The 27,506-nt window shown below is 41.8% G+C and overlaps 2 protein-coding genes across 7 annotated transcripts in view; both read left to right on the forward strand.

Moving 5' to 3' along the window:
• Positions 1 to 5,948, forward strand: part of CEP170B (centrosomal protein 170B) — a 57,835-nt gene extending 51,887 nt beyond the window's left edge. For all 5 annotated transcript variants that reach the window (XM_030452013.1, XM_030452015.1, XM_030452016.1 and 2 more), the window contains 2 exons: positions 1,012 to 1,063; positions 1,737 to 5,948. In XM_030452013.1, the coding sequence (XP_030307873.1) occupies positions 1,012 to 1,063; positions 1,737 to 1,972 (288 nt within the window). In that variant the 3' untranslated portion in view covers positions 1,973 to 5,948. The remainder of the gene's footprint in view (positions 1 to 1,011; positions 1,064 to 1,736) is intronic.
• A 5,859-nt stretch (positions 5,949 to 11,807) lies between these two features.
• Positions 11,808 to 26,360, forward strand: PLD4 (phospholipase D family member 4). Of its 2 annotated transcripts, none has more exons than XM_008491145.2 (11): positions 11,808 to 11,871; positions 15,228 to 15,317; positions 16,892 to 17,097; positions 17,733 to 17,916; positions 19,117 to 19,237; positions 19,550 to 19,677; positions 19,845 to 20,045; positions 20,419 to 20,558; positions 23,065 to 23,230; positions 24,314 to 24,410; positions 25,721 to 26,360. In XM_008491145.2, the coding sequence occupies exons 1-11, from the start codon at positions 11,869 to 11,871 to the stop codon at positions 25,927 to 25,929; spliced, it is 1,545 nt and encodes a 514-aa protein (XP_008489367.1). In that variant the 5' UTR covers positions 11,808 to 11,868; the 3' UTR covers positions 25,930 to 26,360. The 2 variants fall into 2 exon arrangements, with proteins under 2 accessions (XP_008489367.1, XP_030307847.1); XM_030451987.1 differs by having other exon boundaries at positions 19,589 to 19,677.
• The last annotated feature ends 1,146 nt before the right edge of the window (positions 26,361 to 27,506 follow it).

Consider the following 27,506-nt stretch of genomic DNA (forward strand, 5'->3'; position numbering starts at 1 on the left):
TCATGAATATTTGTTTTCTTCACCTGTAACAATTTGATAACAGGGCAATAAAAAAGCTTCAACCCTAGGGTGGTGGTTATGCTCTCATGACCTTTTCACTGTCATTTATGGGGACTGCCAGCAGGGATTTAAGTTCAATAATGGATGCAGCAAGTATGGTTAGTGCTAAGCATATATGTAACTGTGCAAGACCTGTGTAGCTTGGTGCTACAGCTGTGCGTCCATGGGCAATTGCTTTTTCTGCTCTAGGAGTTGAGTTTGCAAATACCTTAATGCATTTGACATTAAGATGGATGTGGGAGGAGCCTTCATATACAGTTAATCTGGCCAGCATTTCAAATCTAAAATCCACTGTGGTTATGAACTGAGTGGTATAATAGCACTTGGTGAACTAATGACCAGAGGAGGTTCCCATGCCCTGATCAAATACACCTAGGTATAGATTTTAGAATCATAGTTTGAGTTGGAATGGATCTTTAGAGGTCATCTAGTCCAACCCCTCCTGCAGTGCACACAGATATCTTCCATTAGATCAGGTTGCTCAGAGCCCTGTTCAACCTGACCTTGAATGTTTCCAGGAATGGGGCATCTACTACCTCTCTGGGCAACCTGTGCTATTGTTTCACCACTCTCATAATAAAAAAATATTTCCTAATATCTAGTCAAAATCTACTCTCAGTTTAAAAGCATTACCCCTTGTCCTGTCAAGCCCTGCTAAAATGATTCTGTCCATTTTTCTCATAAGCCCCTTTAAGTATTGAAAAGATCATGTGTGATCTGCCTGGAGCCTTCCAGGCTGAACAACCCCAACTCTAAACCTTTCCTCATAGGAGAGGTGTTCCATCCCTCTAATCATCCTCATGGATATTAGCTTTGTCTTTTCCATTAAATAAATGAGGTTGGAACTGACTCTTGGTTTTCTTCATCAGATAAGGCAGAAGGTGTAAGACTAGATTTGTACATCAGTTGAGTACTTTGTTGCTTAATTTTCCATTTTGCTTTTGTTTCTAGGAAATCAGTTCTATCCTGAAGGAGCTCAGGAGAGTTCAAAAACAGCTTGAAGGTATAAGTCATACAAAATGTTCTTTTTGTCTCAAATGCCAATAAGTTGCACAAAATAAATTAATGTGGCTTGATTTGCCAATGAAAGCTGGGAAAGGATGCAGAAATTTAGTTTGCTACTGTAGTGATGTCTGATGAGTGCAGATGGAATGAACAGTAGGTTTATCCTGTGCTGCCAATTTTTAAGAAAATTGTTGACTTCTACAGTGTAGAAGCTGTTGCTGTCAAAATGCTTTATTTGTGGTAATTAGTATATTCCCATAAGATGAACTGGCAAAGGTCTGTTATGCTGAAAGAGTATTTAGCAGCTCTTTCAGCCAATAAGCTGTGTCATGCTTTTTGAACTTGAATTTTGCTATTGCATCATCTAGAGTCTTAATAAATAGAGGCATCATTTGGGGCTTCTGCTAAAAGCTTGCTGTCTGACTGCTGTAGTTTGTCTTTTCCAATTTAACCAGAAAGTTGAATGTCCTTGTAGCTTCAGTTTGGGAGAGGTTTTGCTTGTTAAAGCTGCCTAGGCCTGAAGGTACTAATGAAGAAAATACTGTGACTAAAATGAACCATGAGTACTACCTAGAATTCTGTTGCCTTTAAAATGAAGGCAGTAACAAGTTGTTTAGAAACTTTGCTGTGTGCTTCTAATATGTCTGCATACATTTTTTTTTCCCCCCCAGTCATAAATGCTATCATTGACCCTACTGGAAACTTGGATATAGTTGCCAGTAACAAAGCATCTGCTGCTGCTAAACAATCTACAGCCACTAAAGTCAGGACTGCTAACACATCTGCATCCACACTGGAGACTTTGTCCCCAGCACAGATGAGAAACTACACACAGAAATCGAACTGTGGGTCTTCTAGCTTACAAGATTCAAATTTCATTCCAGATGGAGAGAAATACGTGATCTGACCTGATATTTTGTATTGCTATCACACTGTAATCTACTGTCGCATTAGTGTTGTGTATGAGTGGTTTGTGGACAGTTTGTGTTGGGCAGTTGTTTAGATTGCTAACACGTTGCACAAAAAAAATAATAAATCTATGCTGTGAGGGTGAATGGAAAGTCTATGTATGCCTTTTAAACAAGACTAGCACTGTGGAGCAGCACATGTTCAGCATAGAGGCAAACTGATTCTTAGGAAGTTACTCACTCATACTTCCCTCATGCCATAAGAGAACAGGCTCTGCATATGCTCTGTTCAGTACTGCCGAAGCTCAAGAGCTCTTGCATTGGCCTGGTTATAATTATTCAGTTTTAATGAGGCGCAGTTTAAAGGAAAACACTTCTTCCGTACCATATTTGTTTTGGGTTTGTTTGATTATTTTTTTAAGTGTACAAGTGAAGCATTACAAATCTGTTGTAATCAATGTGCAAATCCAACAGAATGATCATGCAATAACATGAGTTTTTAGGAGAAACTCTGATTACAGTGGTGTATGAAGTCCTTTTCAGTGGCCATAAAAAGGCAACCACAGTGAAGTTGTGCATCCTTTTTTTCGGTACAATACCCAAGACAAGATAGAGTAAACCCTTCGTGTTTCTCTTGGGAGAGTGTAGAAGTTAATAATGGTATGAATGTATAAAGACTACTGATGCAGTTACTATTTTTGATGATATATCAGGCCCAAAGCTTGAGGTAGGTACAAAAAGTCAGATTTTACAGTTTAGCTTGCCAAATTTTCATTATTTCAGTAAAAATGCTGTTGTTAAGCCGCTTTTTTGTTATTGGTTTTGTTTTGTTTTGTTTTTAAATACACAGTCTTTTTACAGTGAGCTGCAAATGCTCTTGTCTGGGCCAAAGATTATGATGTTTGTGAGTAGCTAATTGCTAAAAAAAAACATCTGTTCCAGTGGCTCATGTAATAAACTTAATGCCAGTAACTGAGAACCAGTGTTCATTTGACAGCACTGAAAAAATAATGGCTTAGATGTAGCTCCACCTTTACACCTAGTACTGTTATTAATTTTTTTTTCAATGCAAAAGTACTTGAAGACCACCATTCTGTGATACTCTTCAGAAACTGGTATTCTTCAACAGCTTCAAGCACTTGGTACATTTGAGATGTTTGTCTGAATTTTACTTTCAATAAGATAGAATAGAAACACTAAGAATTATGTGCAGTTGCACTAGAAACACTAAGGATTATGTGCAATTGCACCGAGCAATTTCTTGTTTAAGAAACATTGTTTTTTTGTATGCTGTCTTTCAGTTAAACTCCAAAACACTAAGCAATTTTTTTTGCTTTAAGAACAAAAATTCTGTTTTTATGGGGACCTCTTCAAGATGTGTTTGCTCCCAGTTTTTTCTGTCTTGTATCGATTCCTTTTTCATTCTTCCTGGTCAAGAAACAGTAAACAAGGAAAGAAATTCTTTTATAGCTGTGGGGATACATGTACTGGGAATGGTGAGCAGATGAGTTCCACTTTGCCCTCATGGTGTGTGTAGTTTAACCAGTGAAAATGGTTTCCCAAGCTTGACTGCTTCTTGTGTGCTGACTTTGTTTTGGGATAGGTAGTGGATTCCTTAGTTAGCTTCAGTAGTTACCTGAGCTTTTCTGCTAGAATGTTGTAACAGTGTAAACCTGTTAAAATAATTTAAATAAACAGGGACACTCACAAAGTGTTTAATCTTACTAGCCAAGATTTCTTTCCTGGTAAAGCAGTGGGAGTTTTCTATGAATTTCAGCAGAAACAGGATCAGTCCTGAAATGGGAGTATGCCAGCAGGCCATTAGTTTGTTTTGAGTGTGCAAGATGCTGACTGGTAAACAATAGGTGCAAAAATCCTTCCAAGGTTTCTGGTAGGTTGTAAGACTCATCTGCTTGTGTGGAGATGCTCTTCCATGAAGAAATCTGCTGCATTTCACTTTGGTGAATGCAGAATGAAAAAAAAGAATTTGCCCTCAATGTTCTGCCTGTAATATATGCACTATCTGAATGTGTTAATTCAGTCGTTTATTCTGATCTGTGTTTTCTTGAAATATCTGACTGTATTCTTGATGAATATCATAAGTGGTGGTATCGTTCCTGATAAATGAGACACAACTTTTCAAGCCCTTTTTGGTTAGGGTTTGAACTGACCAGGTGCTACCCCAACTCACTAGGAGTTGAAGGACCTTCACACATAAAGGTGTTGCTGTTAGTTTCAGTTTTGCTGTAGAAATGTATGAATTACTCAGACACCTGACTTTCCTTATTATTTGATATCCCACATTTCCGCATCCTCGTGGCTATACTCAATTGGAGTTTATTTCTCTACAAGCTGTTCTTGATGGAACTTCTGTTTATTTTCACTTGAAAATTGTTTGATTCTTCTTTCATTCATGAACACTTCAGGGATGGATTTTCTTCCTTGGTTGCTCTGTTCTCAGCTTGAGAGAGAGCCCACAGACACCTTACAAACCACAAAATATGGTACCTCTTCAAATGACTAATGAGGATGTGACAATTGGTGTCTGTGTATAATTTGGAAATGTGTATGTGAAGGGGAGGGAGGATGCACAGCTCGATTTGTTTTATTTGTGACTCAGCCAAACCATAACACACTTCTGTGTCCTGACACGACATTCATCCTTGGATCTTTACATTTAAAGCAGTTTTGCTAGTCAGTGGTGAAATGCAAAGTATTTTTTTTTCTTGTATTCGCTGCTTCTGAAGTACACCCTGTTGCACTTGTCTGCTCCAGATAAGCCAAAGAGCTGGTGGGAACTCCCTCGGTCACTGCTCATTCTTACAAGCAGTACTGTATGCAGCCAGGGAACCATGTCCCTGTGTGACTCCACTGGGAACCCTAACAAATGTGTAGTGGTCTATCTGGGTGGCTCAGGATCAGTGCATAAGGTGCCTCTTGGTTTCCATGTGCTACAGATGGGCCTTGGGTTGAACTTGGTTGGAGTGACACTGACCTGTGGGTCCCTCTCATCCTGTATTGCTTTCATGTGTATCTGACTAATGAAATGTAATGAGGGGTGGGATTTTCAAAGTCTTGGGGAAGCAAGTGCTCAGGTCCTTCTGGGTTTCCATATGCTTTGGGTTCCTGATGCCGTGAGTACCTTTCAAAATCTCAGCCCTCAACTCTTCCACTATACTTGAAAACCATCTCAGTTCAAGGCTTTCAAATGTAAAAACCTCTTACTCTGTTCTGATGGCGTGAATGTAAATTCCTGTGAGAATGTGTACAAGCTTTGTGAGGGAGGTCCTAAATGTGTTTGCAGTGATGTCTTCTTGTGGTCATGCTCCAAGAGAAAAGAACGTCTGCATCATCTGTGAGTATTTTAGTAAAGGTATAACTAGTGGAATGTTTACATACAGCCTACTGAAAATAGAGAGGGGAAAAAACAGATTAAAAGTGTAAAGTATTTAAGTGCAAGATTCTACTAGTTTTTTCTTCTTTTGCAGATCACACTAGCTATTTTTGAAGTTCAGTAGGTGTGTATAACTTTTACAAAGACCAGACAGAACTACCTGTTCACTTTTGATGTGCCCCATGCTGAATTGTGCCTATTTCACTCTCTGCTGTTGTTATGCTGCTGATTCTGCTGTTCTGAACTGTTCACTGGATCATTCCATTTGCATGCAACACAAATGCAAGCTGAGCTGTCTGAGAGTAAAGCTGAAACACATTTGTATAACTTGAATCGATTAATGACCTTCTCTTTTCCACACCCTCTTGAAATGCTGTGTATAATTTTGATTTGTTTCTCCTGCCCTGATTTTTTTTTCCTGATTTTTTTTTTTTTTGAATGGTAATTTATTTTTGTTTGGATTATAGGCAATATCTGTACATTTTGTTTCAAGTTGATATTGTGGACGTCTTTAAAAAAATTGTTATTTTATATAATTTTATCATAAAGTTGCTCTAATAAATCTTTCTTTTATCATGTGACAATTATTCTGGATTTTGTGTATTGATTTGGAGGGGAGTATGTGTTTGGAGGACTAAGTTTTTCAACTCCTGTTTCACTGGTGTTAAATACAGTGTATTGAAAGAATTTTCAGCAACTAAAGACTCAGAGCATGGCTTGATCCATCTTGGAGAGACCTAAGGGTGAGACAGATCCCTCTAATAGAACAGAGTCCCCTTTCTCCTGCCTCCATAGTTACAGAGCTGAAGTCTGGAAGTCCCCATCACCTGAAGGTGGTCTTTTGCAATAATGTGGTGGTAGCTGATTTAATTTTTAGTATTGTTTTATTTTATTGCCATGATTAAAAATGGTAATTAAATCCAGCCTGGATATGATCGTTCCTTATCAGGTACGTGATTATAAGAAAGTGTTATACTCACTCTTGCTCTCACCTACAAATATATATATAAATGTGAACATATATTGGAGTTTCTGCGTTCAGGAAATTATTTTGATTTTTCCCTTTCTCCATCACTGTCCTCCTTCTCCCCTGTTGTTCTGTCTGACCTTTGAATCTTTCATGGTATTTTTGAAATAACATTAAATCTTCCTTCCCCTCTGCACAGCATTCAGGTGGCTGCAGCCTCTCCTGCTTTGCCTGGTGCTGCATGGGACTCCTGCTCTATGTCCTCTGCATTAGTGCAGCTTTGATAGGAAGCAGAACATGTGCAGCTGATAAAGGCATTGCATTGTTTGCCAGCAATAACTAAAATGCAGAAAAAGGGGAAGAAAATAATATTAATACCTGACCAACACCAGTGGGAGATTTCCATTTCCTGGTGTCCTTGTATTAGGCAGTTGAATATGAAACCTTCTATGCTTAAAGTTTTAGGCAGGGATTTTGTGTTTTTAAACCATAAATAAGTAGTTCTTCTGTCTCTGTTAAAAACCTTTCTTAAACTTAGTTTGTGTACACTTTATCTGCAGAGAAGACTTTCTCTCCTTAAAATACAGGGCTGGGTTACACACTCACTGCATCTCCTCTCCACAGGCTTCCCCAGCAGCACTGAGTGATATTTGTGTTGGGATGCTATGCAAAGTGCCCTTTTGAAATCAATAGTGTATCCACTTCATTAATTTTTAACAATCTGACTGAATAAACGTAAGAGGTATTGGAAGTGTAGCCAAAGCTATTTGTAGCGTAATGAAAACTGCTATCTGGCAGAATGTAAAAAAAAAGATTGATGGCAACAATAATGATTTCCTCTGTGCATCTTCCTGCCGAGTGTTCAGCTGCAGTCCTGCCTGGCTCTTCAGTGTCCTCATCTGCTTTAGGAAATAGAGCCTGGTTTTCCACATGTGTGTAGACAGGATCACCAGAAAGTGCTGCTGTGAGCAGAGCTTGCAGGATCCCTCCTTTGAAGAAGACTTTTAAGTCATCAGAGAGACAGGTTCTCATTTTCTGACATCATGTGAAAATCTACCAGTAGACTCTCATCTGTGATGGTGTGGGAGGATGATGCCCTTTTCAACAAGGGCACTTGTGAACTGTTCAAGAGCAAAGCTCTCTTAGGTTGGATATTTGAAAGAATTTCTTTACCGAGAGGGTGATCAGGCACTGGAATGGGCTGCCCAGGGAACTAGTGGATTCTCCATCCCTGGAGATGAAAAAAGAGACTGGATGTGGCACTCAGTGTCATAGTCTAGTAACTGCAGCTGTAGTGGATCAAGAGTTGGATTTGATGATCTCTGAGGTCCCTTTCAACCCAGCCTATTCTATGGTGCTATGATTCTATGATTCTGCTGGTCTTGGCATTTTCTGGTGGGATGGGGTATTAGTTGGTGGTTGTGTTGCTTTCCTCAAGAAGGGTACAACAATATGCATGGATGCACCTTTGCAGATACTTGGAGCAGCTGTGCCTGGGAGCAAGCTTGATGCAGTTATCTAGAAGTATTTTATATTAATGTATTGTTTGTGTAGATTTCTGAACAACACAGAGTGAGTAAGGGAAGCCAAGAAAAATCAATGTGAGAAAATACTACTCACTAAGACTCTACCTTCTTTGTGCTTTTCTTATCCTTCTCTGACTGAAGTTACTGAAAATACTGTGCTTGGTGAAAGAATTAGTGCCAGAAAAGGCTTGTTCAGCAGTAATGCTTCCGCCTCCAACTCACAGGGACAATGGGAAGAAAAAAAATGTAAACCCAAAATGTGACATCCACGTGGTGCTTTGGCATGCTTCGTAGACAAGGAGGGATACAGACTTGGGTAAAATTTTGTTTCAGGAAGAGAACCTGTGGACCCAGCAGTAACCAGGAAGGGCAGGTTGTTCTTCTGGGTGGCACATTTCTCCCAGGGAATGGATCTTCATCCCAGCTCCTGATAGCTGGGCAGGCTGAGAGAGGATGTGTTATACCACAGACCATAACACACCTTCACCACAGGCAAAGCAACCTCTGCGTAAGCAAGAAAATTGTTCTTTGTCTTCAGGAGAACATGAGGATAGTGGTTGCATCAGGCTAGTGGTTTCCTGGGTTGCCAGGCACTTTGCAAATTGATGAGAAGGAGTGTAATTTTTGAAACAAGAAGCCATATTATATTCAAGGCAGAGAGCACACACTGAAGCTTTTCCTTATGCTTGTGGGTTGTTTTTCCTAGGTGCAATGGGAAGGCATGTATCACCCCAGCTGTAACAAGACAGACAACAAAGGACTCTGCAGTCAATTGAGACCTGCAAATAAGTGTTTTGGTTTTTTTTTTAATTTGAAATATTTTTTTCCACACAAAATGCAGCTGTCAAATATTTCATTTTAGATTGAACAAAATTACTCCAAGTATTAAATTTATTTCAAGTTAAATGTTTCAAGCCCATTGCTTGATATTTTAGTGAGTTTGTTGATTTTTTTTTTTAAAGTTGAAATCAAGTAAATATTTAAAATACTTTAAATCAAAACAAACAAAATTGTATTTAGACTTGGAAATTTTCTTTAGGCTTCATGGGTATCACTTCCTAATTCTTGGCCTAAAATGACTTTTTGCTTTGTTTTTTTTTTAGTCTTTCCTTGGGTTTATTTAACTATACAATCTTCTGGCACAATATATTAACAGAGCATTTCTCTTCTCAAGTGTGAGGGCTCTGGCTGTTCCTGCCTCCCATCTTTCTGTCAGCTGTTGGTGTTCAGAGCCCGCCTGCCTAGTCCTGGAGAAATGGAAAATGTAGTTTTATAGTCATCTCTGCAGTGGCAGTGATGTTTCTGTCTATAATTAGCTCTCAGAGATGAGAACATGTTAAGCTGGCAGTTTCTTCTTAGCAAACCTCCCACACAGGCATTAAAAGATCTTTCGCTGTATCTTTTAATGCACTCTTCTACCAAGCGGAGTCCAGGCATGCTCTTCAGAGGGAGTTCATTAACCACAGAGTGGCATCCAACTGTACAGTGAGAGATGTATTTACTCCGTGTGTGGGATGGTGGGAAGTCATCCAGAGCAACTGGTAGAAAGAGCCTTGTCAGAGAGATGGGGAAGAGGATGAATAAAAAAAGATTGCTTGTTTGCTCTGAAGCTTGCCTTTTCTTCCTCCAATTGCAGGAGTTCTTCAAATAAATCATATTCTTCCAACACACCCATTTTCATCCTTAAACCCTGAAAGCTACAACATTGCTTTCAGGAATTGCGTAATTGGTGTTGGGCTGGGACATGAGAACAGATAAGCAGAAGGAAACCAGGCTTTTGCAAGCTGGAGAGGAGAAGGATGTGATTAATCAGAGCTCTAAGTGGTTACTGAGCTTCCAAGGAGAAGCAGCAGCACGTGTCTTTTCTGAAAGCTGCTCTTCCCCCTGATATAACCCAGCCTCTCCCAGTTTGAACTAAACTGCTGATAGTGGACCAATAAAGAAGTCCTGAACTTCATACAAATGTGCTGCTCTTCTGTGGTACAATCCTGAACTCCATGAGGTCACAGGGAGTTTTTGTGATTTGTGTTTGCAGGGTTCATGCCAGGATTTCAGTCCTGCACGTAATCAGGGGCAGGTAGCTGGTGGCTGAGCTTGGGAACATGTGGAGCACACACTGCTGAGGTGCTGAGCTGAAATATTTGGTTTACGTGCTCAGCCTCTGAAGTCAGTGGAGAAACAGGGACACTTTAGCAGGGTAGTTTGCTGGAGTTGCCTCTTTTCCTGATCACAGGTGAAGCCTGAGTCAAGCAGAATCCTGCCTTGAGCTTCCTGATAATTTAAGCCTTAAGGGATGGTGTTGCCTTTGCCATGTTTCTAAGCCCTGTCTTAATAGAGATTTGAGACAGCCCCACTGGCAGATGGTGTGTGCACAGCAGTAAGTTTGGGAGAGAGCTGGGTGGTCAGACAGGCATCCTGTCTGCTTCACCCTCTTCTTTTCTCTCACTTTTGGCCTTCATACTCCTTGTGCTTTGATCCCAGGCAAAGCAGAGGATTCATGACACCTTCAGCTTCCTGAGAGAACGGCCTCTCTCTGCCATACCTGGCCTACCATCCAGTTCCTCTTAGCTTTTCCATCTCCAGCAACTTAATATGTCATGATCCTTCTTGGCTCTCAATTGTCTCTTCTTCCATCCTCCCTCCCCTCCAGCAGCCTTCCTCAGGTGCTGAACTAGGGAACTGCATTCTTTGGTTCAGTGGGATGGAGAGACTGCCTGGACAAGAAACAGTGGTGCTGCAGTGCTGGGTTGTTCCCTGTGAGGTGCAGTCAATGGGTTTTTATGGAAGACATAATTTCTTAGAAGCTGCCTCAAATTCAGCATTGCATATGACATTCTCCCTCAGCATCACAGCAAATGCCAAATACCTTTGGTATAAAGTGAAAATCTATTAGTTCCAAGGAAATTGTTTGCTTCCTTATGTTTGTACAAGGATGACTGAGAAGGAGAGTGCTTGCAAGAACTGGGTTGAGAGGTAGTTTTGGGGGTTTTATTTGTCTGTTTAAAATGAAGTTTGTGGTGAGTTAAGAATGAAGCAGTGAGAATACTTCCCTGACTGAGACACAAACTTCACTGAAGCTGAGCAGTGCTTTCAACCAGTCTTCTAGTGCTGATCAAGGCTCTGATCTTAAACTCAGCACTTGGACTCTGCTCTTCCCCCTCTACTCTGCTCTTGTGAGATCCCACCTGGAGTACCACATCCAGTTCTGGAGCCCCTGTTACAAGGAAGATGTGGATGTGCTGGAGCATGGCCAGAGAAGGGCCATGCGGATGATCAGAGGGCTGGAGCACCTCTCCTGTGAAGACAAACAGAGAGTTGGGGTTATTCAGTCTGAAGAGGAGAAGGCTCTGAGGAGACCTTATTGTAGCCTTCAGTATCTGAAGGGTCCCTACAAGAAAGCTGGTGATGGACTTTTTAGGATGTCAGGTAGTGACAGGACATGGGGGAATGGTTTCAAACTAGAGGAGAATAGATTTAGATTACATATTAGAAAGAAGTTCTTCACCATGAGGGTGATGAAATACTGGAACAATTTGCCCAGAGAGGTGGTGGAAGCCCCATCCCTGGAAGTTTTTAAGGCCAGTTTGGACAGGGCTCTGAGCAACCTGATCCAGTGGGAAGTGTCCCTGCCTATGGCAGGGGAGTTGGAACTGGATGATTTTAAAGGTACCTCCCAACACTGAAAATTCTATGATTCTATGATTCTATGACATTCAACAAAGTTGGAACCAGGTCAGGCACTGTGGGAAGTTATGCCAAAGAGGTGAAGATCAGGCCCTGAAGTCTGAGAACTGGGTTGCAACAACTAGATAATAATCTGGGACTCGGCCAGCGTGTGCTGTGAAACTTGGTGTTAAAGAGGAAGTAATCTGCAGCAGCAAGAGGAAAAAAACCAGAAGAAACCAAAACAAGCTGCTGGTGAAAAGCTTGTGCACTGTCTCTTGTAAGTACAGTTGTGAGTAACATCAGACTACAGCAGGACATCCACAGAGGAGAAGTTCTTCCAGGATGGTAAGTGCCTTTGCTGTCATCTTGAGTGTGGTGGGGGCTGGACATGGAGACACGAATACACTTTGGTCATTTGAGGAGCTCTAAATTGCTTTTTAGGAAAGGTTTGTATAGTAAAAAATCTCATCCTTGTGTTTGAAAACTGAAATCTGAAGTGGTTTGATGCTGGTGAAGTACCAGAAATTATTTTGGGAGCAGGAAGAAAGCACCCTTAGTGTTATAAACAGCCTCCCGTGGGTACTCAGCAGGTTGTGGTACATCAGCATTGTCTTCCAGTCTGTGAAGAAATGATAAGTAGCACTTGTATTTATTGCCTTTGGATGAACTTTAATCATTGTAATTGGTAGCTTGTAAAGCCCTGAAAGCTTCTAGGGAGCCACAGTTGATTCCTGTCCAGCTACAGCTTTATTTTAAAGAATTCTGGTTGAATCTGTGATATTTTCTTTCTTGAAAGTTAAATTCATATTTTAGTGCAGTTCTCATGACTTCTGTGTAGCAGCTGGGAATCTAACCTATTGCTGTCCAAATGGGACTTTTTTTGAACCAAGTATTTTGAACCAACATACTCCAGTATGATATCTGTTTGCTCTCATATTTTGAGAGATATGCTGCTGTTAGAAGCTGTTTTGTAATGGCTGTTGAAAAAGAGAACTGAAACAAGTTGTTTCCCCCAAGCCCCCTCCTTCTGAAGCCATCGAAGGCTGAAAGGGCTCCTGCAGCTGCAGTGCCTTACCCAGACACTGCCTGGGGTACAGAATCAGCATTTTTGCTTTGGGGCCAGAGGGACTCTGGGCTCTGTTGGACTGGGCCAAAGGGCTGTTGCTGGTGTTCAGTTGTATTTCTTCTCCACCTTTAAAATCCCTCTGCCTCACTTTTCTACAAAATTCCCAGGCATCTTCTCTCTTGCTCTTTCTTCCACAAAGTTTTCTGGGGTTTGGGGCCTTTGACCACTGTCTCTCATGAATAGTGTGAGCTGCTGTCACATCTTTCTCTGTGCCTTGTGTTCTATCTCCCCTCTGCTTAGGCAATAAGCTCTTTGGGATAAGACACTGCATCTTTGTGCTGTGTTTAAACCATGAGCTGGTATTTCAGGGTGTCATGGTTTAATTCCAACCCACAACTAAACACCACACAGCTGCTTGCTCACTCCTCCCCCTGCCCTTCCTTCTGCCCAGGTGGGATGGGGAGGAGAATCAGAAAACAAAAACCAAAAACCAAGCAACCAAACTTAATGATTGATATAAGGACAGTTCTAATAATTGAAATAAAATAATAATAGTAACTATAATAATGAAAAAGAATGTTACAAAAAACCCCAAACAAACAAAAAAAAAACCCAAGAAAGACAAGTGATACACAATACAATTGCTCACCACCCCCTGACTGATGCCCAGCCAGTCCCCAAGCAGAGATTGTCCCCTCCAAATCAGACCCCCTGGTTTATATAATGTACATGACCTCATATGGATTATCCCTTTGGCTAGTTTGGGTCATCTGCTCTCCCTGTGCTCCCACAGTCTCTTGTGCAGCTCCCTGAAGGATGAGTGGGGGAAGTCGAAAAGTCTTTGACTTAGGCTGAGTACAAGTTAGCAAAAAATCAAACAGTGTGTTAGCAGCATTTTCTCATATTAAATCCAAAACACAGCACTGTGCCAGCTTCTAGGGAGGAAATAAACTCTATCCCAGCTGAAAGCAGAACACAGGGGCCTGGGGAGCTGATATTCACCAGCAAATGGCCAACTGTCCTTCACTGCTGGCAGCAGCTTAGCTTCTCCAGGGCTGGGAGAATGGTTACTCACCTGCCAGTATTTATAACTGTTTTTTATATAAAACCTTGAATCTGAATCTGGGGTGGCAAAAGGAAGTGCCAGTGAAAAGTATGAGAAAAACTGCTGTGGAAGGAAGTATGGAAAAAATGCTGCTGTGCTGAAATAATCAAACAGGTCCTGAAACAGAAAGTGAGCTTCCACCTCTGCAGCTCTAGCATGCTTTTAAGCATGACTGTTCTTTTTCTTTCTTCCCTCTCCACCTTCCTCAATCTCCCATGTCTGCTTTTTTACCTTTTCACACCCTTCTCTGCATTCCTGAAGTCACTGTTTCAGATCCACCTCCCTTGCCTCCTAAGACATCCTCCACCTCTTTGGTTCAGCCCCACTAGTTCTTGTGAGTTGGGTCCATTAAGAGGCCTCTGGGGCTGTGTCCTTGCTGTGTCCAACTCCTGCCTGTCCCATGCAGTCACAGCATCCGTACAGAAAGGTGGAGAGGGCAGGAGCTGGACTCAGCATTGATATGTGTGGCAGTTCTGCCTTACTGGTGTGGGAGGGCAGATACCAGGAGCATATCCAGTTTGGGTCACAACAGCTGTGAACATATGGCAAAGATGGATGGGACAAGCCTGGCAGGATACCTCCTACCTAACACTTTCAGGAGTGTGGCCACCCACAGAACCACTGCCTATCTGATACCATGACAGCATGTCCATCCCCCAGGCTACAAATGCCCAGTGGCTCAGGGATAGGAAGGAATAGTCTGGAGACTGGACAGGTGATGGTATCATCTGATGGGATTTCTTGCTTCTGAACATGGAAAACAGCAGCTGGCTCTGGTGGGGTGAATTTACCTCCGCTAGTGCAGGGGGTGATTCATGACCCATGTGTGGAGCATCTGTGAAGTTTTTCCTTTAACCTTTTAAGAAGGCAAAATAGGCAGGTGGTCAAGCACCTGTAGCCTACCATCTGCAGGGAGTTTGTGCATATTTTGGTATTTGCTCTGTTTGCCCCTGCTGGTGATAACACAAGACTGGAGCAATACTGTCTGAGGAGAAAAAGAAGTTAATTTATTTCCCAGGGTCAGGATTGCACCAGGGGAGGAGAGGAGGTTTATATTTTGGCCTGGTCCCTGTCCCCCTCTGGAGGAGACATCAGCATTGAAGGCAATTCACACACAGAGGAAGAGGCAGGAGCCTAAGAGTCAGATGGAGGGTGACATTGATTCTGTGCACCATCACCCACAGCGTCTGCATTTAATTACAGTTTGTTGGCAAATGTGCTAACTTGCAGCAGGACAAAAGCAGGGCTTGTTGGATAACTTGAAGAAGCAGTTGTTTACACGTAAATTACTGTGGTGATTTATGTCTGTAGACAACACTAAGGGAAAACTGCAGGGACCTGCCTATCTCACTTTGGAGTCTGTTAGTGTCACTGAATGCAGTGAGGATGTTGCACATGTTGATCCGTTCTTAAATCTTAGAGCACTATGTAAAGCAATACCAGTAATCTGGTTTTTTAGTCTGTAACTGGCTTTATGCAAATGTTGCTGAAAGCTTTTATTTTCCCCTTGCATATGTTTCTGTTTTTCAGATGGTGAAAAAAGCATTAAAAACACCCCTGATGTTTAATAAGTCCTCCAACGTGAAATTAAGCATGAACAATCAAAAAGACGTCAAAATGGTAATTACTGGGATGCACTACATTTGCTCACAAGAGCTGAGATTGCACTGACATTTCTGAAAAGAGCTGACAGATTAAGAAGAATGATTTTATTGCCCATTTTTAAAATCAACGTAGGTTTCGATCCTATTTGTAAACAAGTGAATGACAAAACCCTCATTGATTTATCCGGTAGACTGATCAAACCTTGCCAAGAGGGAGTGATGTGGAGCAGAATCCTGCAGCCCTGGCTCAGGACAGCAAACCTTGCCCATACCAATAACCTCACTTCCACTGTTAGCACAGCGTTTATTTATTTATTCATTATGCCCAGAGCACTTGGACATCACAGTGTACAACATGGTGACAATCAAGATCTGACTTCAAAAGAGATCTCTTACTTTATAAATGTCTTTTAAGACCTGGGCAATGTTTCACGGTATGAAATGCAGAACTCTTGAAAATTGGTAGATTTTTTTTTGGCCATCAATGAAAGGGAGAACAAGCCAGAGGGCAAAAATAGTTTAAAAGCATTTTTCTCATTCCAGTCACTGCCTGAAACTGATGGCAGCACCTCAGACCTTGAGAAAATCAGAAAAAAAAACCCAAACAAGTAAGAAACTTTACCCACACAGAAATGGAAACAGATACTTTCAGAGGCAACTGGTTTCTGTGCAGTTTTCATGTGTACCCTTTGGGGAGTCGGCGTTTATAGCTACAGCTTCAGGGCCACTCCCAGAGTCAGTTCTTCTGCCTCAGAGATTCAAAAGCTTGACACTGAAACACACCTTGCCTATCACAGGGTGCTGCATGGCCCCAGTTTCCAGGAATTGCCACCAGGAGCCAGACATGATAATTACTGGGAAGAAATGGATCTGTACCATTTGGTGTCTTTTCTTCCTTAATACACCATATAAAGCCTGGTGCTATATGCTACAGCATGTGAGTGGCTGGACTCCAGATCTGGATATCAGGTGGCCAGATAATTTTTTTTTTTCATCTATGTTCAGGGAAGAAAAGGTAGTACAGACAAAGGGAAATGAAACTAAGCTTGACTAGAATGACAAGGAGATGCTGTTCACTTGCCATACAGTTAAATCAGATTCGTGTAGTTTCACTTAAGGGAGGTTTAAGTTATAAGACAAAACCAGAACATGTTCAGAAACCACAAAACATCCTTCTGCCTCTGACATTTTCAGAACTGTTTTTTCTCCCCTGACTATATCAACTCCCTCTTTATGAGACGTTTGATTTTGGTGGAAATTTTGTAGAACTCTCACTTGTCGAGCTAAAATAAAGATAAGTAACATCAAATCAATCACAGACTTTGGGGGGAAAAAAGGGGTTTTGATATGTTGGCATAGGAAAAAATAAAATGAAACTAAAATCATGGTCCTAGTGTAAACCCATACCTCTGTAGCTTGGGGTCCTCACTTTCAGGGACGTGTCTAAGAGTACTGTCTGCCAGTAGCTGAAAACAGAACTACAATTCAATTATTTCAATTTACTCACCTGAAACAGGTAGTCTTCCATTAGCTGGTGTGCCACTGACTTGATGATTGCTTAAATCTTTTCCTATATGGATTCTGTTCTAGTTTCAAATCTTAGGAGCAATTTTGGTACTTGGTCTTGTCCTGATGGCTCTTTACTTCATGAGAGAGGACAACAGAGTTGACTCTAAGGGAAAAGAATCAGTTATCAGCATTTATGAAGAGGTGGTGGAGGAAGAAGTACTCTATGAAGCTCTACCAGAAGCCACAATAACTGAGCATGACACCAACAGGTCCAATGATTCCTGCAGGTAGGCCGTGCCCAGTGGCACACAGAGAAGTAACCACCAGGTGGAGAAATAGTCACAATGCTGACAATATCAGCATGGCTTTTGTCTCTTTCCATTGTATAACAAGTGATAAAGTACCAGTAATACAGGAAAAGTGTGGGTGATTTTGGGGCATTGGGTAATTAGTAGTTGCACATTATATGGGGGATGGTAGGGGCAGTATGGCAGCTCCACTGCTGGTCCTGTGCTTGTCTGTTTGGCACAGGTCTATAGCTGCTCCACCACTCCCAGCTCTGCTCTCCTATCAGTGGTAGGAGGCAGCAAAGTGTCCAGTGGGCAGAGCAGGTCCCCTCCCCCAGAGTAGGAGTTTGTCCTGGCAGAGGGTGGAGAGGGTTACAAAATTATGCCAGCCCCAAGAGCTTACTTTTCTTCTTGTCTTTAGGAAAAGTCATTCTACTGGGTTTGGGAGGATGATGTATGATCTATGCTTGGCTATAAAAACTGGGGATACAGAGTACTTGCAGTTTGTTTGTCCTGCTCAACTCGTTTGCTTTTGAGGTTGACATCCAAAATGGCCAAATGTATGGTGTGACAGGGGCTTGTTTTCCTGCTTGGGTCATAAATGCTTGCTTCATGATATACAATTGCTATTGCAGCTTTGAACTTGTGGAAAATGTGCCCTATGACTTTGCATTTGAGATAAATAGCACTGCAGCCAAACCCTTGTACCTCGCCTGGACAAGACTCCTTGATATGGCCCAGGAAAAAATTCATGTGGCTTCTTACTATTGGTCTCTTACTGGGAAAGATATTAACGTCAATGATTCATCCTCAGAGCAGGTAAGATAATCAGCAAGAAGCACAGCTATGGCTGTATGTCTCATGCACACGTGGCAGATGGCAGATTGACTGTGTGCTCTGTAACCCTACAGCATTGCTTGACACTTCCTGCAGACCCAGAAAGGTTTTTCCCTGCTGGTCTGAAGCAGTATACCAACTTTCCTCCTTCAGTCTAGTTAGACTCCATCTGGGCTCAGCCCATATCTCTGAATATTTCTATGCTGTGTTTTAAAGAGCACCACAGAGCTCTGCCTCATACCTGCTGTCCCTTACCCTGCAGATGATCAGCCTGGGGTAAGGGCAGCCAGTGGCATGGCTGAAGAGCCTACAGGGTCCCAGATATGCAAGTGAACACTCCAGTTCCCACTGGTTAGTTGGAAGAGTCAGGCAGCAAAATCTGCTGGGCTTCTGACTGCATCAGATACTGCTTCTCCCCATTGAACAGATACAGCATCTGCATTTGCCTGAGTTGCAGGTGCCCCTGAACCACGTCTTCAGAGAGCAGCTTAGGACATGTTTGCTCCCCTGTGGGGCTGTGGTGAGCACCCTGAGCAGCCAGACTTCCTGCAGGGCCTCTCAGGCTCCACCACCAAAAAGTAAATGACAGAGACCACAGCATAAGCTCACCTTGCAACGAGCTGTCATGTTTATTTTTTCCTTGATGTTCTTTTGTCTTGTGGCAGCTGGCAACCTCCTCAGGCAGTCCTGAGCAGGGTCTGGGGGGGCAGTATGAGCTGGAAACTTCTTTTGAAAAGCAGAAAGGAGAAGGCCACCCTATTTCTGGCATGCACAGAGTTAATTCATGTATCAGGAATCATGTTGTTTGCTGTCAGACCAGATGCTGTCCTGTTTATTGCTGTGAACCCAGCCTCTATCACCACGGGCTCTCTGGGGCTTCTCTCCTTGTCTTTCTCCCCAGGTGCGTCCAATGTTGTAAGCTGACTCATTTCCCCCACAAATGTATCTAATAGCATCAAATGATAGAAAATAAACGTGGAGTCATACTTTAGATCAGAATCCTTGTCCCCTTTTTTTCTCCAGTTGAAATACTCCTTATATAGGTGAAATTTCTGACCTTCCTTGCATTGGGGTTCTTCAGAAGAAACATCCACTAGTAACACCATGCTTGCATATCTCTTACTAAATGTTCTGTAACAAAATATGACAAAATATAAAAAAATAACACAATATACCATGCAGGGTGAAGATATTCTGAGGAGGTTTGAGAGATTGCTCGCAGAAAATGTCTCTGTGTATGTGGCAGCAAGTGTACCAACTTTGGCTACAAATTCAACTGATCTCAAGATTTTAGAGGAAAAAGGTAATTATCTCACTTCAGTGATGTCTTCAGAACTTCAGTAATGCAAAAAGGCTTCTGAGAGAAACTGGTCTCCAGGGTGTGTTCTGGAATGTTGCTTCACCAGACAAGCATCATGTATTCACTAGTTCACAATTTTCTGTATGTGTTGTCATGCCCTGAAGGATTTCTCTGGAATATTCCTTTCCCAGGAATGAATACTTGTGATTTTGGTAGTTATAACCAGCTGCAGGTATAACTGCTGGTCAGGAGAGCAGTATAGATGTACCTCCGTGTTGTATCTAAACTCTTTTCCCCCTCCCCATGTTTCTTCAGGGGCTCATGTAAAAAAGATTGATTTTGGACATTTGGCAGGAGGAGTGTTGCATAGCAAATTCTGGATTGTAGACATGAAACACATATATATTGGTAGTGCAAATATGGACTGGAGATCTTTATCTCAGGTAAGATCTGCTGCTGCATATTAAAAAATCTGGGGGAAAACTCATGTCTTAACACACAGCAGAGAAAAACATAATGATGAAAAATACTGATTGAGTAGGAGAAAAAGCAAAGAAACCCCTGGAGGTGGCTCTTTCTGGGGCTGTGTCATGAGTTGCTCTCTTTGTAGGTCAAGGAATTTGGTGCTGTGATATATAACTGCAGCTGCTTGGCCAAAGACCTCTGGAAAACATTTAGTACTTACTGGGACCTTGGACATGCTAATGCTACCATCCCATTCCCTTGGCCTCTTAATTATTCTACCCACATTAACAAGCATCAGCCTCTGGAAGTGGAATTTAATGGAATCTTGACTCAAGCCTACTTTTCTGTAAGTATGTTTAAAAATAACACGATAGACTGTAAACTAGGTTTAAGAATTGGCCAGAACAGGTTCTTTAGCAATCTTCAGTTAGTTGTGCTTGAGTTGAATAAGGATTAATTCAACAGTTTTTTCTGGAACTACTCAAGAGAAAAGAGTCAACCCAGCTTGGGCTATCGGGTAGAGTGGCAAAGATGGGGTGCAGGTCTCCTTTATTCATCTGTGGCCTCAATGTAAAAATGATAAGTACCTAAACCACCAGGACACTGAAAGCATGAGGAATGATACTAGTCCACTTTAAATGCTTTGTGCTAATGTAATGAAAACCGAATGTATCTGACTATAAATTAATCACAGTGAAACTGTGTTTTCTTCTTCACAGGCTTCTCCTCCAGCATTTTGTCCAAAAGGTCGCACCCATGACCTCTCTGCTATACTCAGTATTATCAGGGATGCACACAAATTTGTCTATGTCTCTGTTATGGAATATTTCCCTACCAGCCGTTTCACTCATCCAGAAAGGTACAATTTTAATCCTGAGCAAGTCATTTGACTGTGCTATTTAAAGGGAAAATTTTACTCTTCTCCCTCATCTGCAATGAAAATATTCAGAATGGAGAGAACTGAGGCTTTGCTCTGTATTCACAATTGTCTTGTGGACTGTGCAAACACTGATGCTACAGGCAGGACAGTATCCAATGCTGCCCATCTGCTTCATTGCCTGTTTGGAGCAGCCTCCTGTGCCCTTCACACAGCAAGAAAACTGTGAAGTGCCAGACTAGGGACAGAGAGGTAAAGGTCCATTCAAAAAACAGTGGACAGACTTTATGAATTGAGAGAGGAATGGGAACTGAAGAAATATATCTGACATCTGACTTTTCAGAGTAAAGATTGCATCACTCCTTTTTTTCTGCTTCTATTTCTCTCTTTGTTTCTTACTTCTGAAGACTCTTGACTTCTGGCTTTGCTGTCTGTCTGTCATACTTGACCCATAATTTAGAAGCTGATTCTTAATTGTCCTTGTTGACCTCTGCAATGGAGTCTGGAGCAGTCTCTAAAAGAGGTTTCTGGATTTTTGTTTTCCTTCTCTTATAATTCCATCCAAGGACATCTAAGTTTCCTAAGCGTGCTGGGTGCGTGCAGCAGCAGCTCTCAAAGAAAAGGTGGCAGTGATTATCTGGAGTGATCGAACTGTGTGTGGTAGATCACTGCCATGGTCCCAGTGGGTTGCCCAAGGTCACAGCAGAATTACAGTCTGCAAATCAGCTCAGATCTGAGTAACACAGAGAGTTGGTCAGTCATGGGGCAACACTAAGACTCCAAATCCTCTTAGATATGCTTGAATTTGGATGTTTACATGCAACCAAGTGGTCTGAGTGTTATCTGCTTATAAGATTTCTGAGTTTTCCAGTCACCTGAATTATCTGACTGAGAAAGAAATTCAAGCAAAATAATTATGTACAACGTGGCTTGTAAAGAATAGGATGAGCTCTAGGTTGCCATTTAGCCTGAATTAGACCATGCATTGTGTCCTCTGGCATAACTGTGCAAAGCCTCTGCTGTTCAGCTGGCATGTGTGTGTTAGCAGGAAGGGTGTAGGATAATAGGTAGGCACAGATAATTCTACTGTCCTTGAACAAAATCTCAAAGACTAACTTCCACTTGGAGGATACTTTTTATAAATCAAACAGCTTAGAGAATTTTCAGTTTCTATGTTGTAAGGTTTCTCATCTCCTGCTTGTAGCTAAGAATAGGTTCACAGAAAGTCTCTTTTTCCTCTTAGGAATGAGTGTGCTAATACTTCTCATTCTTCATGTGAAGCCTTAATCCACCATTTGTGTCACCTAAGGCCTGATCAGATGCAAAGAAGAGCTTGAAAGGCCTAAGGAAAGTGGCATGGGGCCTCGGGCTATCTCCGCAGCAACCAGCTGTAGTGCAATGAATTGAGGCTGATTAGTTCAGGTTAGGTTCCTCTAGCAGCTGAGGCAGAGGGAACAAAACTCCTGTCTTAATGACTGAGTCTTAATCAACTAGAAGCTGATATATTTGAAAAATGGAAACTGTTTGAAAATAGCATGTTTCTCGAAGTTTTTCAGGATCTACAAGTCAGCCTGAGCCTGAAAGCCCATGGTTGTCCATTGATTATGATAGGATGATGCATGAGGGAGGATTAGAGAGTTGAGGCCTTTGTACATAAGACCAAAAGGAGTAAGTTAGGCAAATTAATTAATCATTATGAGACTGGGAGTGAGTGGTGGACCTCTCTCTGTATCAGTCCTCTGATCTGTACCAAAGATGCTTGTCTTCCTCCATGCAGCATTTGTTAGTATCTACAGGACATTTGGAGTTACTAGTGCTGGGATGTACATTGTGAAGTTCTTACTGTAGTTGGGTGAAGGATGTTAAAAATATTTCCCCTAAACTACTGCTAAAACAGGTGTCAGGAAAACAGCCAGCCTCGTGTTCATAAGAGGACAGCTGTGTTTGTTACCTCGGGGCACATGGCATACTAAAGAGGGCAAGAAGGGATGGGGAGGGGTAGAGCCTGTCCACATTGGCTGATGGCACAACACTGCTGAGGACACTAGCACAGTCTGCAGGATCCCAAAATGGCCATATTCTGCAAAATGACTCTTGGGCTTTCCTCTGGGCTCTGTACTGTCCTTTTACTTCATGCTGTAGGCTCTGGTTTTATGTTGGAGTTACTATTGTTGGTTTTAGTTTCCTCAACAAATAAGCATGTAGACACCATGCTGTGTCTGTACCTGTGTGCATGCACTATATGCAGTTTTAAACTTTTTCATCAGCTGCAACTTAATTTAGCAGAGATCAGAGATCTCAAAACACACTGGGAAAAGAACTGGCAGAAATCTTACTAGTACCTACAGTGAAGGTACAAGTTCTTCTCTTACCAGACATCAGAGATCCCGGCTGTGCCCAGTGTCACCTGCCTTCTCCGTTTATTGTCACAGCGTCTACTGAACTGTTTTAAAACCACTCCTCTTTCCACCCACCTGTTTTTCTCTAGATACTGGCCAGCCATTGACAATGCTCTGAGACGTGCAGCTTTCAACTACAGAGTGCACATCCGACTTCTGGTCAGCTGCTGGACTCACTCTGACCCAGCCATGCTTCACTATCTGAGGTCCCTGCGTGCTCTCAACAACCCACATGCCCACATCAGTGTGGACGTGGTATGATAAGAAACCTGATTTTGGAAACACTACTTGAGGACATGGGCCCCAGACATTTTTTTGTGTCTAAGCTGCCAGTAGCTGCTTGTGCAAGTGAAAAAAAAAAAAAAAAAAAGTATCACATTGGTTCCATTGGTGCAGTGACTGTTTTGAGTCTTTGGGAAAACAAGGAGCAAGAGAACCTTTGAGAAAGCAGCTGTTGCAAGCTACTGGTGATACCAAGGGACGTGCCCAGCTGCAGCACTTGCAACATTGTCCAGGCGGTTCCTTTTGCTGAGCACTGGAGCAGCAGCAATTTATAGGACAGCTTAGTCCTCTTCTTGTCGACCTTTTCCTGTATGGAACATCTTAAATGGATCTAATTACTATCACTTTCTTACAGTTGAGAGCTATGCTGGCAGCCTATTCAAATGGACCCATTTTTGAATGTTAGCTATTACACACAGGCCATAGAAACTAGGTTGGAATGCATGAAATAGGGAAGGAATGGCATGGAAGCTCCTAATATGATGAAGTTACCAGGTCAGAGAAAAATAATATAAGCAAGGAAAGAATAGAATAGTTTTTGATGAAAAAAACCCAAACAACAACAACAAAAAACCAAAACAGAAAAACCAAGAAACAGAAATTACAGAAATGTGGATTATAGTAAGAGTAACACAAAAAAGTTAGGCATTATTGTTGTCTACAGTACCCCTTGTGTCTGTGATCAGCCCATTCTAGCACAAAATAAGAGCAGCAATCAGTGGTAAATGCAGATCTATTAAACAGCTGCCTAAAACTGCATTTAATTGTCTGCCCTGTAATGATAATAGCTGTGGCACTAATGGAACATTGTGAAGCAAACATTATCCTTATTTGATCTCAATTGCTTATCCAATTTTATGTATAGTGGAAGTACTATTTGTTAGTTTTCTTGGATAAGAGTAAAATCTCTTTTATGGTACACTTAATAACAGTGTGTGAGATAATCTCTTCTTTCTGTTCTACTCTATTCTCTGAAAATATAGAAAATCTGCATTGTCCTATTATTCAGTCTGTTCCTCACTCTGCTATTTATATTTTTTATTTCTCTCCCTCCAGAAACTCTTCATTGTTCCAGTTCTGAATCACACCAATATTCCTTATGGGAGAGTGAATCACAACAAATACATGGTCACTGATAAAGTAGCCTATATTGGTATGTATTCTGTTATTCCAAACACAGTATCTTCAGGACTGAGACTGAGATAGCATGGGCTGCAATATCAAAAAAGACCTCATTTTGCCGTGTAAGGCAGATAAACATATCAGAGTACACGGCTTTATCAGAATGTCTGCCCTGTGTGAAGCAGTAGAGATGTGGAGACAATAATGTAGGTCAAGTTGAGTATGAGATTATTTCATATGACTGTGAACCATTAAGAACAGAGGATGACAAGTCTGAGTGCACAGCCTGTGACAAGCACAGTAGGAGTTTCACAGGCTGTGTGCTCAGAATGATGTAGTGGTGGTTGGGGCTCCAGTATATAACATTATTGTGCTTTAACAAAAAGAAATTGCTGGGAGGAATTAATTCCACGCACTGTTTGTTGAACAGAACTCTAGGAAAGGAAATGAGAAAACACTAATGTCAATTGCTGCTCAATTCCTGAAAGTCAGGATGGTGTTTATTTTTTACTCTTTTATTAGCATCCCTCAAAAAAGGAAGTGCAATGGAGCTTTGCCATTTCAGGCAGCTCATCCTCCAAGCTATGCAAACCAGCACAGAGCTTGATCTTCCAACAGGCTGAAAGCCTGTGGCTCCAATTGCCTTTAATAGAATTTGCTTCTCACTGAGCTGTCTTTTGAAGACAGATAAACAGATATGTTTTTTTTAATGCACCTTCTGGAATTGACAGATTTTTCTGGCTAAGGCAAACACCAGAAGTGCTAAGTGATAAAATGTGTAATTTTTCCCAGTGTTTGATTTTCTGTATGGTGGCAGCTTTGGAGAGAGCCCTAAGCAATGTCTACAGCTGGATTCCCAGCTCTGCCTGGTTTAAATGTGGGCATGGCATGGCTGAGCTCAGAACAGCTCCTGAGGATTTATTGATTGTGGGTGCAGTATCTCCTCTTGTTTAATAAGTAAAATAATTATATCCCTTACGGATTGTTTTTTCTTCAAGCACAGAAACCTGAATTTAACAGTGGCTTTTACCCCTCTCAATACCCAACTTCTGCACTGTATTCTCATGTTTATAATGAGTAGATTCATGCATCTTGGCCACAGGCTGTAAGGAATCAAGGTGTTATGAAGCTTCAGGGTTGCAGTTAATACCAACTTCTTGAAACCTGAGGTCTGGAATAAGAAGGAGGTGACCTGATTTTTGCTGCTTCATTGGTTATAATAAGATTTGCAGTTGTACAGCAAATCAGTAAAGCTGGGCAATGTGGATTTAACAACTATGGACATCAAAGAGAACACTGGGAAATGAATGTTTTCTAATTAGCTACTTTTCCATTGCATAGGGACTTCCAATTGGTCAGAAGATTACTTCACTAGTACAGCTGGTGTGGGACTAATTATCAAACAGAATTCAACCGACCTGCAAAGAAGGCAGCTGCCCATCCAGGAACAGCTAAAAAACCTTTTTGAGCGAGACTGGAATTCCAGCTATGCAGTGAATCTGGAAGATGTGCAGGGACAGAAAGACTGTAGATGGAGGGGCAGACTCTGAACTGAAATATACATTTTAAGTAGAAACAAAACCTGTCTTTGAATCTTGTTTCCTATGCAAAAGAGGAAGATCTCTTCTTTGTGTCTTTGTCAAAGAAATCACTTCCTCACAGGATGTACACTGTTTGATGGCACGAGAACTTTCTCATGGTTGACTCTACCTGCTAAATCATTGGTTAATGTGTGATATTTCCTTTTCTGTGTGATTACCTCATTCTGTAGTTAATGAAATGCAGATGATGTTATATGACAAGCACTCTGATATTAAAGCAAACGTGGAAGATACAACCAGACGATACATTAGAGGTGCAGATCATTATTCCTGTGCTATTTTATCATAGGAAGAGATATGTTTAATCCTTAATTGTTAATTGTTCCATTAACAGTCGTTGCTTAAATGTGTTTAAACATTTTTTAATAAACTCATGGCCACAATTTTAGATTTGAGTCATGTAAGTAATCACCTACAGGAGAGAGGGCAGATTTAAAAAAACAGTTTAAGAATTAGGGATACAGGGAAATACCCATATTTAAGCATTGGGTCTAGTTGCCAGAGCTAAATTTCTGGGATTTAAATCTTGGGGCCAGCTTCCAGCCCAGCTGCCCTGGACCCATATGTGTCTGGGGGTGTTTGGATGTTTGTGCATTGGCCTCATGCAGCAAATAAGATGGGGGGAGTGAGGGGGGAGCCGCTGCATGAGTGCTGGAATGGAAGAGACATCCCACTTGCACTCTGTGCAGTGCTTGGAGAACTTCCTTCCTCCTTTAGGGCTGTCATGGTGCTGGACCTGATCAGTGTTGTGTCTCCAGGCTTCCTTTTCCTCTGCAATCACATAGGAACCATAAATTTGAGCCATCTGGTGCCTTATGTCCATATCCACCACTGAGTGTCAGCTCTGCCCTGGCTGGCTCTCAGAAGTGACAAAGGAAAGGAAAGCAGAGCATGTGTTCCAGCCATGGAGGGGTGCCCCTCACACCAGGCTGGTGCTCTGTGACTCTTGCCAGTGAAAAGCACCCTTGCACGATGCTGGGAATGAGGTGACAAAATGAGTTTGTTCTTTTTTTTTATTATTTTGGGACTGGTGTACAGCAGAGGAGAGAAAGCCAGGGGAAAAATCCCAGAGCACAACTCCACAGAAGGGTTGGGCAACCCCCCCCTGTCCTGGCACTTTGTCTCCCAGATGTGAAAATGCAGAGGTGTGGGGTAGCTCATGGATTCACTCCCATCATGCCAGGCACCCATTCAGTTGCATTTTTAACTCTAAGGCCATCTCTCTTGCCAGAGACAGCTCTGGGTAGCAGGGCTACTACTACAGGCTTCACTGTCAGAGTGTAACTTACCCATCATCCAGAGGAAGCATTTTGGTGGTTTTGAATCCCTGTCCTGTGCTGAGAATGACAGAGGGACCTGCTGTGAACATCAGTGTGTGGCCTGATGTATATCTTTGTGAATACATGCAGATCTCCATACAAAGAAGGCCCCTTCCCCATAAGGTCATTTGGAAATTATCATAACCAATTTTCCATTTTTTGGTTTCCAGGCTGCTCCTTAGCTGTCTTACTTCCACGATTCTTTAG

This window comes from Calypte anna, chromosome 5A (genome assembly GCF_003957555.1).
Source record: "Calypte anna isolate BGI_N300 chromosome 5A, bCalAnn1_v1.p, whole genome shotgun sequence".
In the NCBI taxonomy this organism is placed as follows: Eukaryota; Metazoa; Chordata; class Aves; order Apodiformes; family Trochilidae; genus Calypte; species Calypte anna.

What these genes read in the sequence shown, in the direction of transcription:
- PLD4 (XM_008491145.2), top strand. An exon ending in ATCAAAAAGACGTCAAAATG is followed by an intron (nt 15,318 to 16,891) that starts GTAATTACTGGG and finishes ATTCTGTTCTAG; the next exon opens with TTTCAAATCTTAGGAGCAAT. An exon ending in TGACTCAAGCCTACTTTTCT is followed by an intron (nt 20,046 to 20,418) that starts GTAAGTATGTTT and finishes TCTTCTTCACAG; the next exon opens with GCTTCTCCTCCAGCATTTTG.